General features: G+C 38.7%; 1 protein-coding gene across 2 annotated transcripts; it reads right to left on the bottom strand.

Moving 5' to 3' along the window:
* Positions 1-10,696: 10,696 nt before the first annotated feature.
* On the bottom strand, positions 10,697-12,078 carry twist1b (twist family bHLH transcription factor 1b). 2 transcript variants are annotated; one of them, XM_004541513.4, is made up of 2 exons: positions 11,403-12,078; positions 10,697-11,265 (listed from the first exon to the last, which is right to left on the bottom strand). In XM_004541513.4, exon 1 carries the CDS (start codon positions 11,933-11,935, stop codon positions 11,429-11,431), a length of 507 nt encoding a protein of 168 aa, XP_004541570.1. In that variant the 5' UTR covers positions 11,936-12,078; the 3' UTR covers positions 10,697-11,265; positions 11,403-11,428. The 2 variants fall into 2 exon arrangements, with proteins under 2 accessions (XP_004541570.1, XP_004541569.1); XM_004541512.3 differs by having other exon boundaries at positions 10,697-11,227.
* Between the last annotated feature and the right edge of the window lie 2,609 nt (positions 12,079-14,687).

The raw sequence follows: 14,687 nt of genomic DNA, 5'->3' as shown, positions 1-14,687 counted from the left end.
GAGCTGACCCATGCTGTCCTCTGCATTTCCCGGCTTGGCTGTGATGAAGGAAAGTCTCTGCCCATGATCCCTAACCCCTGATGAGGAAGGTTCTCAATTACAGCTCTGGGTTCTACGAGGGCCTCACATCCCTCTCTGCTCCTTTGCCACCCCCATCCCGCCCCCACCAAGGGCATCCTGTCCAAAAATAAGCTGCTATTTTCTAAGCCAAACTGTACAAGATTACCTAAATTTGTCAAAAAAAAGTGCAGGTCCCCAGAATCTGAGCCATGCCGGACATTTTCTGACTGAGGTCATAAGTTGTTTTATTTATTTATTTTTTAGAAACTTTGTAGTTTGCACTTAGAAAGTCAGCATGACTTGTGTTAAATTTAACCAAGTTTGCTTAGCTGATCGAGGATGAAAGAGCAAGCTTTAGTCTTTCCAAAGGTAAGCAAATGAAACCATCATGGTGTCTTTGTAAAATTCAATAATCAACCTGCGATAGTTTGCTTGTTTAGTCTTTATAAAACTGTAAGCATGACATAATGTTTTTCAACCGTCAAACTTTCACAAAAAATGATGAACTCTATGAACAGTTGATCCAGGATATTCAAAAACCACAGTGTGTCATTTTACAGAGATTGACGTCTCATTTGGAGTAGTTTTAAGAACAAATATAGTCTATATAGATATAATATAACATAATAGAATAGAATAGAATAGAATAGAATAGAATAGCCTTTTTATTGTACATGTACAACGAAATTGTGGGTGCTTCACACCAGCTGTGCATTGAATAAAAAATCTAAATAGTAGGACAGCAAGAATAAATAACAGACAAGAGGAACACATACAAATCAGGAGGAAGGTAAGCAAATGAAACCATCATGGTGTCTTTGTAAAATTCAATAATCAACCTGCGATAGTTTGCTTGTTTAGTCTTTATAAAACTGTAAGCATGACATAATGTTTTTCAACCGTCAAACTTTCACAAAAAATGATGAACTCTATGAACAGTTGATCCAGGATATTCAAAAACCACAGTGTGTCATTTTACAGAGATTGACGTCTCATTTGGAGTAGTTTTAAGAACAAATATAGTCTATATAGATATAATATAACATAATAGAATAGAATAGAATAGAATAGAATAGAATAGCCTTTTTATTGTACATGTACAACGAAATTGTGGGTGCTTCACACCAGCTGTGCATTGAATAAAAAATCTAAATAGTAGGACAGCAAGAATAAATAACAGACAAGAGGAACACATACAAATCAGGAGGAAGGCACACACTAGAGGACAGGGCTGCAAAGTAATTAAAAGTAGTCCAGTGGACTTGGTCTGAGTACAGAGTCCACGTGTGAGTGGTGTGATGTTGTGCCCCATGCCATAAGTCATCTTAAGTATTCCATAAAAGGCACAATCTTTCCTAAACTTATGCAACGAGTTAAAAAAAGCAGTACAGATTTAAAAAACTGTAGCTGCTATAAACTGCTTGTCACTTAATGATACAAACAATCATGCTGCATACATTGCTTTAAAACAGTGTAAAGTGTGTATTCATCCCCAACCATGTGTCCTAGAAATTTCATTTCATCGGTCTGTTTTATATTTTCAGGCAAATTGTTGTGGAGGGACCAGAATTATCAGTGCAGAGAGTGAAGCTGTAAGTTGATAGCTGGTGTGGATGGTGGGTGCTAGACACCTGAGCTTGACATTCAGTTCATAATCTAAAGTCACTGGATTTTTCTGTATCATAAAAATGACATATCTAGTCTACATTTTTTTTTGTTTAGGATAGAAAAGTCGTTTGGTGTACATATGGTTGTATTACATTTTGACAGAGCCAATGCACCTTTCTATATTTATATTGACTTTTTATGCTAAGCTAATTGTGTCCTGGCTTTAGATTTATATTAAACAGAGAGACGTGGAGGTGTAATCTAACTAATTGTGAGCTGACCATCAATTTTAACTGATTAAATTTGACTAACAGGATTTTATTTCTAGAGCAAACCATCAGTGACGAATACCACCATCACCATTGTATTTTACATGCTGCGTTGACAGGTGTGTGACACAGGCTTTAACAGGTTGACTGGATACTAGAGGAGCCAGGCTCCATGGTGATGATGAATAGCAGCTTTGCTGGAAAGTGAAGTGCAGGCAAACTAGTTCAGCTTCACCTGAGAGCAAAACTAACATTTTGGCTGACTCCTCTTAAAACTGAGGACACTTTTATCCCGAGCTAGAAACTTTGTGTATCTTGTGTCCTGTGGGGTTAAAAGAAGAAAATCTATTTACAAAAGCATGAAAATATTTTATCACTAGCAGCAGGGGCAGGAGTGTTTTAATGACCTGATCCACAGGCCTCTGGCTGGCTGCAGGCTTTCTCAAACTGCAAAGAGCCCACTGGTCTGCCTGCCAACCCTTGGGGCAGCATTGAGATGAAACAGATAAGATAATTGTCTCTAATGAAATCCAGATCTGTTGGTCTGTCTGGACCAGGACTAGCTGGGCCCTTTTTCTCCCATTTCTCCCTGTTCCATATAGATTTTGAATTTGAAGAGAGAATGTGAAAGTCAGGCCCTAATTCAAACCAGAGCTCATGTACCAGCCCGCGGAGCTTTGATACCGTTTGAAGTTCTGCAAGCGAACCCTGCTCCATCAGCCCGCTGGACTCTGTTGTCATGACAACCCTAATTATCTTTCTTTACGGGCTAGTTTTTACACAGGAAGGGAGCCATTATGTTCTTTAGGCATTTGCATCTCTCTGGGGCAAGTGTTAAAGGTCAGGGAAATGAACCAAAATAAGAATACAACTGAGAAAACTTGTGCGTGCGTGAGAAAAGGTGACTCACTGCAACACATCAGATACTTTGGCAGGCATTTCTTTTTGTTAAACATCTCTTGAATTACTCACTGAAACACATGGTTGCAAGGACAGTTGAAACTCCAGCTTTCTGCATTACATTTTCAAGGTTCAAGTGAATCAAGGCTTCATACTATGAGAAGTTGCGTTTTCTGAACGGCACACTAAAGCTGCATTTGTGCTTCTTCTCTTTTGTGCACCAAACATCAAAACTCGCTTCCTTTTAAACGCTACATTTCCTTTAGTTAATAAAACATAAGAGCACAGAACACACACACACACACAAAAAACAGCCATTCTCCTGCTTCAAAATCTCATTTTATTAATACTCTGATTTTTCTCCTAAAATAACAGGCGCCCGATCATGATACGTTATTCATTCTTATAATGTGATAATACACTTGTAATGCAAAAAAAACACAGCGCTGTTTTTCCTGATGGGTTTCCAGTTGTGTTCAGACGTTGTCCGTGGAAAAATAGTGTTCCACATATATTTCTTTGCTCTTGGATAACGTTCACTTGTACCAGACTCTTTGGAACCAAGACAGCAGAAAGTAACCCAGACCGAACTACCGCTTTGACATGACAGATGTAGTTATGACATCTTGTTCATATATTTTAAAAGTGTAAAATCTTTCCGTTGGTAAACGTATGATTCATTGTATGAGTTTTGAAGCAGTACTTTTCCATCTTAACATGGATCTGAAGCCAACCAATGTTATTAGATCATTTTATATTAATTACACCCCAAGTTTTGGGGCTTTTATTCATTAAAAATGTTTACATTACACTTTCACACAACCTTTTATCTAATGAAAATTAGTTTTGCAATAGACTGGACTGGTTTTTCCTATAATGAAATCATATATCTATATATATCTATATATCTATATCTATATATCTATATCTATATATATCTATATATATATAGATATATATCTATATCTATATCTATATCTATATATATATATCTATATATATATCTATATCTATATCTATATATCTATATCTATATCTATCTATCTATCTATCTATCTATATATATATATATATATATATATATATATATATATATATATATATATATAATTCAGAAAAATTATTTCCTTAAGTTGAATAGAAAGTAAAGTCAGTCATTTCACATGTTTCATCAGACCGGCCACTGTGACCAAATGAAGAGCCTTAAGTGGTGTCACTGTGGCAGGGGTCAAAGATAGCTGCGAATCAAAGGGGGAGCCAGAGGTTGACCAAACAAATGGTCCTCCCTCTGCCCTCATGTAAAGCTATCTGCCAAACACCAGTGGTCCTCTTTGAACTTGATTTAGCACTAAGGTCAAAAACAGCCGGTCATCTCTTGCGGAGGACGTGCCCAGCCCCCTCCCCCTGATGACATGGAGATAGAGGAGATAAGATAATGTTTATGTTGTCTTACACTCGTAGCATCAGTGACTTTGTGACGGGGTTTCCACTCCATTCGTATAATATTCTGTTATACAATCTATAGTTCAGACTTTTTAAAGAGTTGAAAATTATGTCAGCGAGCACAACCGCATGACAGCAGCTTCAAAACACCTAAATTAACATTTTGTTAATGAGTAGTTGCTCAGCATGGTAATACATCATAATTACAGTGCAGAGAGTCAGGGACATCCCACACTTCTAGTAACACATACAGTACAACTGTTCTTTGTTGTTATCTGTACTTGATGTCATTTTGTTGATCCTCTGGCCAGTTGGCTCCTCTGTCGACAAGCTGAAGGATCCCGGCGGTGGGACTGAAGGGGCAGCCTTTTGCACCAATACCCCTGCTGGGATGGCAGGAAATATATTATGAGTCATAGCTTAAACAGAACATGAAAGCTGAGAAACCTTAAAAAAAACTATTGCTTAATACGCTGTATAACCAAAGACCCTTTAGACATTCAAATATTTGAGAATTAGAACAAAAGATAGATTTCTTTCAAGTATTGCTTCATTTTTTGTAGATTTAATTTGTTATATCTGTCTCTTCTATAAATTAAAAAAAAGATGAGAGATTTGGTTATAGAAAAGGTGCTCTGGACATGGCTGTCTTCACTTCCACTTTTACAGATGATACAAATACGTCTTTTTTCCACCTTCAGTTTATAAACACATAATAAATTGTGAAGAGTTGCTTTGTCCCGCATGCTCAACAAAGTTTTGTGGTGATGGTCAATTAGATTTTCCCTGCTTTGACATAATGCTGCTTCCTGCTGAGAGCACAGATAAGAATAAAGTATTGAAGATGGTTGGGGAGGAATAAGGAGATCATTGTAAACAGGTAACAACAGATCAATTATCAACATGACAGCGTGGTGCTGGGATTCAGCATTTGAGGGGAGGGGGACACTGGTGGGCCAGCAGGTTAATGAAGGCAATGGGATTAATACCCAGGGAGTGGAGCGCCCTAGGGACGAGAGCAGGGATGCTGAATCATTAGAGGCCTATCGACCTCTGGGCAATACACAAGGACTCCATGTTTTACTCTGAGTGTGAATAAGTTGTGCTCTCCTCTAATTAACATCCAGAAAGAGGTTACTTTAACTAGATAAAGGATGTTAATAGCTTTTGTATCATTTTATTCATATATGTTTGTAGTGATCATTTAGAATGACACAGGATTTTATGTAAAATAATGTAAAGACATTTCAGTGTTTATTTAATTAGGGAGCTAACTCAAGGCTTTATGACTTTTACTAGATGTGGCACCTTAATTGAGTGAAGCACTCTTCAAAAACTTTACCTTCTGCATGGAGTTTTTTTCCCCCCAAACAGAATAATTCTTGGTATTTCATGCACAAACTCGGGCTACAGTTACGCTCCATCCTGATTGAACATAAACAGCGATGTTTGAAATCACTGCACTGGACTATGACTGCCCTCCACTCCATCGGTATGTTTATACTTCCTGTGAGGGGCCCTCTATTTATGGACAACTGAAGAGCACAAATAATCATCCCCCTCAAGTGAAAAATCTGCTTTTATTATCTGCAAAGTTTCGCAATGCCTTTGTGTACGCTCACGCTGCCTTCTGATTGCCTGTTTATTATTACAGTGATTCTGCTGAGCCAATGGGGATTTGGCCAGTTCCTGAAGGTGCCAAGCCTCTTCCAGCCTTTTCCTGTCTGTGACATCATTGTGTATACCCTTAAAACACAGTGATCCGTGTCTTGTCTGCAGCCTGGGTGGCACACATTACACGCAATGAAGGTTAAACACAAGGTGCACACGTTTTCATTGTGCCCTCTGGATAGTTTTGATCCTGGAAACAATCAAATGGCAAATGCCAAAATCGTGATGTCATTCCTCAGGATCAGTGTGTCTTTTGCTGTTATAAAGTGGTGACCTGTTGTGGTTCAGATTTGAAGCTGACATCCCTAATTGGCTTAGACAGTGTGTGTGTGTGTGTGTGTGTGTGTGTGTGTGTGTGTGTGTGTGTGTGTGTGTGTGTGTGTGTGCCCACAAGAGTCCAAGCAAATGCAAAAGTATCCGTTTAACTTTTTCCTGAGGCAGTCACATACAGTTTCTTCTAATATGCACAAAAATGTCAAGAAATTTTGATCAAACTACGACATAAATCATTCACCATAAGTTCTGTCATGGTTTTAGACAAAATATTTGAACTTTTAAACTGTGTGTGACTTCAAAGTAAGAAAAATAAATCTTAAAAAATTCCAAACTAACTTTTATTTTGAAGAAAAGAAACAAATTACCCACGAAAAAGTTTTAACCTTCCTTTTTCCACTTTTTCACAAATTCATTTTTTAAAATTGCATACAAAAAATTCTATCTGTCATATCACAAGACTGTGCATTCTTTAAAGGCATTAATCAGCAAAATTTAAAAAAAAAAGAATTTTGTCAACATTTTTCCCTTCACAATCTTTCCTTTCACTTTTTTCATCTCATGTCTTTAAATCAAGTCAGTGCACCACAGGTGCCTGTCTGCATTATTTAAACTTCAAATGCTGCCGTACCTGGAGAGCAATGTGTTATGGTCTGAACACATGTTTCTTTGGCAGGTTGGAGACACAGCATTAGTGGCTGTCTTCGATCAAAGTGATTTATTTTAAATCCAGGGGAAAAATATATATGTTGAAAGCCTCTTCTCGATGTAGTTCTACAGCAGTTCTCAGCACTTGTTACTGTAACTGAGGCTCTCTGAAGAACTAAAATGAGATTTTTAAAGTGCAGTCTGAGATATTTTCAGGAGATTATTACAAAAGTGGGAAAAGGTGACTTTCTTTCAGACACAACAGTCAGAAAGGGAGATTTTTGGCACATATAGTTCTGTTTGGGTTCACATGCACTGACATAAATTGTAAATATATTTTCAAACGTTGGGTGTGCCTCCACTTGTGCCAGTGTGCATTTTCTAAAACATGCCTGACTGTACGTAAAGACAAATCAAACTTTTTGAAGATTCATTCGTTTTACATGAGGGAAGATTCTTGTGAGCTGAGGGTACTTTCACATTGTAAACTGACTAAAAAACTAAAAAAATCTCCACAGAAAAATTCATCTTCTTTTAGCACGTGACGCATTTTCAGTACCAGCACCAAAAATCAAAGGAATTCAGACTCTCCCAGAACGAACCATGATTTTATTTAATTAATTGTGTTCTTGTATATCTACTTTAGCTGTGAATATATTTTAATGTAGAATGAAATCAAAAAAGTTTATTTTGTTTGACATCTCACACAAAAAAAATATTAATGCTCTTTTTCCACAACAGCAAAAGTCAAAGAATCCAGCAGGTAATGCAAGGTGCCATCTGCTGAGAGCTCATCGTTGAATACAGATTCTCCCTGTCACTTTTTTCTTTCTTTCTTGGACTAAACGATGTTTTTCCATCTTTAAAACGTATCTTGTTGTAGTCACATGTTAAGAGCTTACTCACATGTATCCTTGAAGATGTCGGTGAACAATATGGCTACTTTATTTATTTATTTAGTGGTGAACAACTTAACCTTACATAAAATCTCTTCTCAATTATTATAGACGTTAATGCATTCAGTAATCATCAGACTCCAAACGCAGGATTATGCGCTGTAGCTGTCTCTCTGTGTTTAGTCTCTCCTCTGTTTCCCTTCCTCAAGTGCAACCCTGAGATCTGATCCCGACTCCAGTTCACCCACTCCTGGCTTTAATATGTTCGCGTTCTGGGGCATTGTTGAGGGTGTTTGTGTGGGTCTGAAAGGAGCTTGTGCTTTTCGAGCTTCAGGAAACAGGATTTGGTCTTAATAACCGAGGAAGCAGTCAACTCCACCTGCTTCTTCTTTTTAGGGGTAGAATTAAAAATATTTATAGTATGGCACGAAATAAAGAAAAACTATTGTTGTTGTTATTATTATTATTATTATTATTATTATTATTATTATTATTATTATTATTATTATTATTATTATCATTATTAAGTGGACAAATTGTTGAGCTTCTTATTTAATAAATTATCAGTCTTTGCTAAAATGGGCTTGCTAAAACGAATGAATGAATAAATAAATAAATAAATAAATACTATATTAATTGTAGTCTGATTTAAGAACAGTAACCTGAGTAACATGAGTAACAAACTGCCATCAATTAAACTAAACAACAACGATAAAACAATCAAAGCCCAACATAAAAGTTAAAGTTTGAAAGATTTTTGGCTATAATCTAGCATTTCAATAATAATAATAATAATAATAATAATAATAATAATAATAATAATAATAATGATAATAATAATAATAATAATTATTATTATTATTATTATTATTAGTAGTAGTAGTATTATAACTTCATAAACTGTAATTAAAAGTTTTCATAGTTTCACGTTGACACAGCTTATACGAGCTTCACTGGTAACTCGTGAGGTTTCTATATACAAATTATAAGCGAAAGGGGGATCGGAACAAAAATGAATCGCAGCCGATGATCACACGGCAGTAGTGCTACAGCCTCTGTCAGGGATTTATGTGTGCCATGCATTTCTTTTCTTTTTTCTCTCTTCCCCAAAATGGCTGGATGATAAATTCTCTTCCCCCCCTCCCCCCCTCACACACACTCACGCACGCACACACACATCGCTTCAAAGAAGTGTGAAACTTTGACTGCAGTAGGCCTGGTAGCGGTGGCAGCTTTGAAAGAAAAAACATTCTGTATTTTATTTGCCTGCATTTTCTTACAGACAAATAAACAGCAAGTGTAGCGTTAGGCAACAACATCACGAGCAATGCAGAGCGACCTTTCTGACAGCCTACCTTTGTCTTTCCACGGTCAGTCACATCCATATTATTCCCTTTAATCGATCCACGTTAATCAAACCTGTACTAGATGATCTGAATGTAGTGCCACAGGCTGCTAAGAGGAGCTGCTCCGAGCTCTCTGTGCACAGCACTGCACTGCGCTGCACGGCGAGTCTCTGCACAGTCTGAACATCTGCTCATTTCACGTGACTTTTCTTTTAAAAAAAATACTAACATCTGTTCTAAATAGGTTTCATTCTGTGCCTCTGCACCGTGTCAATTGCCAACTCCTCTCCTCCGAGAAAGGGAGAGGAAACTTATTTAAGGTAGCTTCTAAGGCCTGAATTGGAAATTATTGTTATTATTTAAAAAAAAGGAAATTATGGGCTTTTTGAAATATGGGGATTGGTCACAGCTTCTATTTGCTGTGGGCCCTGATTATTTATCTGATGCTATAGTGGAAATGGTTCACAGTAAACATTTCGGGGGGGTGGAAATGCTGTTGATACATAGTTGGGAGGCATTTCCCCTGAACGTCCAGTGCTTCCACGCGGGGACCCACAGCCTACCTTCACGGCCTCCTTAAGTTTCATAGACATCTGGGAATTCCATGCATGCCTCCCAAGCCAATTACACACCTTCAAACGGGCACGCACTTTGATTTGGACAGCGAGAAGGACTTTCCCAGATCACCGAGATCAATCACAGCACGATAGCACTGTGAAAGATTTATTTAGTGACAATGCGCAGGAATACATTTCAAGGCTATACAACGTGGGGAAGTCGCTAAATTACCGCTGATGTAATATGTGCAATTACACCAGACGTGAATCGATTTTTTCCCCTCAGTTATGATCTCATAAGGCACGTCCTTTGTAACTGACGACAATTTCTAAAGAATTTCTGAAATCCTATAACCCCTGAAGTGAACTTCTGCTGAAGTTCAGCTGCTGGCAGAAAGGAGACTGTAGCAGGAGTCCAGCAGCGGGCTCATCTGACCTCAGTGTAACTCATTTACTTATAATGGCGAGTTTCAAGCACAGGCCTTAATCCAACTGTAAACAAAGCCAGAGAAAGAGAGAGTGAGAGAGAAACTGGAGACTGCACGGGGCTTTCAAAAAATGTTTTAATTAAAACGCAATTTTAGATTGACTGGCGCTTTTTTAACAGCACACACTGTGCTGCAATAAAAACGTTTCTGTCTTTTAAATCACGAGTTGACCTCAATCTTTCCTTAAATAGTTTAGTTATATGTGAGAAGCGTACCAAACTATGATTTAAAAAAATTATTTTCTTTTTGGATGTGCAACAAATAATAATAATTAAAAAAAAAACATATATCCAACACTTCTATCCATGCCAGTAATAACGCCATCTGTTTTTCTTAGCTGGCAACAGTGGGAGGTTTTACCATTAAATTGATGGATATGCAAATACAATCACCCTCCACGTGATGTATGAAAGCTAATTTATTTCAGATGTAATTTATGTTGACTATCAAATGTAAGCGTGCTTTACTTGGCAGTAGTTTCGCCCTCCTCACTGGCAAGCACGCTGGGTAAAAAGAAGGGGGGAAGTCAAATGCAAGCAGCTTTCATCGTCTTTCTTTAATGCAAAAAAAGTTATATACAAACATTTACAAAACTGAAAAAACGATAATAAAAAATAGGAACGTATTTATTTCAGACACAGGATCTATTCTCCAACACGTTTCATCAATAAATAAATAAATGCATTCTGAAAAATATTTTTTTTGCACAGGTTAGATCCACAAAGTCAGCCTGTAATGTGAGCCACACATTACAGGCTCCCTCTCTCTCGCACACACACAAAAACGAGAAAAACAAAAAACAAAAAAACTGAGACTTCAATAATGCACTTTGACCTCCACAGAAATAAAGCCCAAAGGCATGCATTTAAAAAAGGCGAAATTTTAAACATTCGTCGTCAACAGCACGAAAACACACCAGAATTGGGGTGTATGGAGCTAACACACACGGCTGTGAGTCCCTTTCGGGCCTCTGCACAAAATTCTGATGTCGTTAGGCGATCCCATGTATCCAGCATTGGACTCCAGATTGTCCCTTTTCAGAATGTGAGTAGTAGATTCAGCAGTCACCTGTAGGTAAAATAAGGCATTCGCTAAGTCACGAAACTCTGCAGAAAGACACAAGGAAAAGTGTACAAAGTAAAGCTGCTTAGGTTGAATTACACCACTGTACTGTGCAGCCATAAAACAGTCTATTTATTTATTTTCCAGTCATGCAGTTTTAGTTGAAAAAAGCCAAGCGTACCATTTTGGGCATGATTTCTCCAGGTGCTAGTGAGATGTTGACATGGACCAAGCGCCCTCCATCCTCCACACAGAGAAGGCGTAGCTCAGCCTCTCGTGAGCCACATAACTGCAGCTTGACATTTTGGAGTCCAGCTCGTCGCTCTGCAGCACCTGGCAGAGGAAGTCGATGTATCTGGCTGCAAGTTTTAGGGTCTGTATTTTGCTGAGTTTGTCCGAAGGTAAAGTGGGGATAATTTTCCGCAGAGCCGCGAAAGCCTCGTTCAGAGACTGGGTCCTCTGTCGCTCCCGGACGTTGGCCATGACCCGCTGCGATTGGAGCTCCTCGAAAGACTGGGGGCTGCTGCTGCTGGACTTCTTCCCTCTTTTCCCAGGGGTCGGGCTATCTGAGTCCTCCCCATTTTTCCTGCTCGGTCTCCTCTTCCTCCCACATCTCTTCGGCTGTCTGTCCAGCTCCCCCTCGCTGTTGCTCAGGCTGTCCACAGGAGAGACTGGGGAGCTGCCCGATTCTTCCCCCAGATTTTCCTCAGACATCTCCACCTGGGTCGATGGCGGCCAGAAAGTGTCCCCCCAAAATTATTTCCCTCTCATGAAGTCAAAGAGTTAGTCCACCTGTGGCTCTACCAGGCTTTGAAGGCACCAACGAATCCATAAATGGGTTACGGGAAAGACAAGTCTTTTCTGTTACTTGAGATACTTAAGCAGTTCTTATAGGCTGCATGGCGTAAACTTTTTTGGGGGAACGACGGGATTGGTCAACAAGATGAATTACGTGAGTCGAGGGGCGGGAGTATCTCGGCAACTATCAGCACAGCCCTCATTGCAAAGCCAGAGCTGGGAAAGGCAGCTTAAGGTGCTATTTCTCATGATTGCCTGATTATTATGATTGCAAAATAGACATCAAAATATAAAATGAAGTGAAAAGCAGAACACGAAAGAAGAGCTGAATTTAATTAGGCTCCTAGCAGTGAGGGAGGAATCGAAAAGTCAAAGGCTGATCAAGGCATTTCCCCCGTTTTCCTTTCCAAGCAAAACGGGGAAAAAAGACACATGAAGAAGTTCACATAGCAAAATGACACACAAGACATGAGAATTAAAAACATAAGTTTGTAGTTGAACAGGAGAGAAAATCAAACTGAGACTGGAATAAAAAACCAGACTAAATAAATTAGTAGAAACGGGCGCACACAACAGATATAACGCTGGCACGTGTGCAGGTGTCATGTCTTGTTTATTCCTAAGAATCGGTGTGTATCACGCAAAAGTTCCTTAACGAAAGAGATTTAATTCACCCGCTTAAGCATAACATGCCTCTACACGGCTGGGGAGTGCAAAAGGAAGACTTTGCTAGGATCCTGGTGTTGATGCTGTTTGTGCTAGAAAGGTCTTCAAAATGAGAAAACACAGCAATAATGATCCAGGATGAGGTCTTTCTTTCCTTTCACCAATCCATCATTTAAACAAGCCAACTGCTCATCCATCATCCAACTTCGGATCACTGTGTGTGCTATAATCTCCACTAACTGTTCTCTTTTTAAGAATCAACTATAGTAAATTGTGGGGGTATCTGTAGATATTGGCCATATAGATTTGCATGGGATAAGTGATCCCATCTCACATTTTACCATATAGTGTAAAAGTTTATTTTTAAGAACCGAGAGGGCTATTTTAGTTGTAACATTGGGGGGAAAATTCATGTAAAACAGTGTTAGATTCAAATTGTTATGTGCTTGCTCAATCTGGACAAAACTAAAGGAAATGATTTTTTTGCCTGTTGTTTCCAGTCAGAGAGATGAAAAGAGGGCAGCTTTGTGTGTTTGGCTCTCTGGTATTTACTAGGTTGGTGATACAATATCCATCTTGTTTAGTGGAGGATTACTTTGTTTAGGTTGGGAAGAGTGTAGTCCACAGGAGCAGCATCTGGTTCAGGAAACAGGGGGGGTCAGCCAGGGTCGAAGGTCACAACACTACCAAACATCCATTTACATCTTCGTGGAGGCCTGAGACTTAGTAGACGTATTGTTCCGAGGGAAACAGGCTTGTTTAAGTGAGCGGTTTCCTCCTTGTATCAAAACTTTTACATTTTAACTAAAGAGACAATAAACTGTGTTTGAAATTTGTTATTGCAAAACATGCATGCTCATTCATTCACTCATTTTCCTTTGTTAAAAAGTACATGTGAAATGTTTAATTAAAGATTGTGACTTTCAGAGATTTGTACAACTTAAAAAAAAAAAATCAGAATAGCTAAGGCCTCATCAAGGTGAGCGTATCTGTCTAGTATAATAAATCTCTGGTGTAAAACTTTGCACAATCATCTCTGCTGTACAAAAGAGATAATCCAGTTTTATATTTACTGTTTTTTGAGCTGTTTCCTTTAAACTGAAATGAAATAAAGTGTTCAAATGAATGAAGCCTTCATCTTTTTAATGTCAATCCATGTGTCATGTACTTAAACTGTCGCAAAGCACATTTATTCAAGTGCTGGAAAAAATTTGCTTGAATAATTAAGTGCTGCAGATCTCTCTCTTAGATAAAAACCATGATAAATATATAAATTATGATACTCAACACTTCCACTATCGTGCCTTTAAAAATAAGTTACAGCTTACAAAGGAAGTGTAGCGCAGTGCTTCGTTGCTATTTGTTATCTTCTTTTACAACTCAGATATTTATGACTACACTGTATTGTATCACTGAGGAGTTTCAGTCGGTTGCCTTCCTGCGTCTGCACACGTGAACTAAGCTTTGTAACTTCTGCAGCCACACTTGTGCCAGAGGAGTTGTGATTTCAAAGTGAGTGCACACTTAGTTCACGAGGAGTCCACATCTTTCCTCATTTTAAAAAGCAGTAATGCAGAAACTGGGATGGACACCCATGCTACATTTACATTTCTTGGCAGATCTTTCTCCAGAGTTCAGCTCTTTGCTGCTGAAGTAACTCTGAGAAAACACAGCTGCTTCTCGAGAATATGATGTCATCACAGGACAACTCCTCCAGTGTTGATCTTCAATAAGGACAAAACCTTCATCGGTCAGTTACAGACTCTCAGGGCTTGAAGTGCACGAAGAGGAGATAAGCAGCACCGACTGCTTTCTTACTGCTCAGCCTAGAGTAGTGGCACGTGACAGATGAAGAAAGCCTTTTCCCTTATCAATGAGCAATGAGTGGCTGTTGTGATAAAGTCAAAGGCATATTACTGATTCATGCAACTTGACACGCCAGTCATGTGTGACCCCAGAGCGTCATTAACCACCCCTCCCTGAGGTCACATCAAGGCAGGCG

Source organism: Maylandia zebra, linkage group LG11 (genome assembly GCF_041146795.1).
Source record: "Maylandia zebra isolate NMK-2024a linkage group LG11, Mzebra_GT3a, whole genome shotgun sequence".
NCBI classification, from domain to species: domain Eukaryota; kingdom Metazoa; phylum Chordata; class Actinopteri; order Cichliformes; family Cichlidae; genus Maylandia; species Maylandia zebra.
The sequence above is the reverse complement of the archived record's forward strand: the minus strand, read 5'-3'. Positions and strand labels throughout refer to the sequence as shown.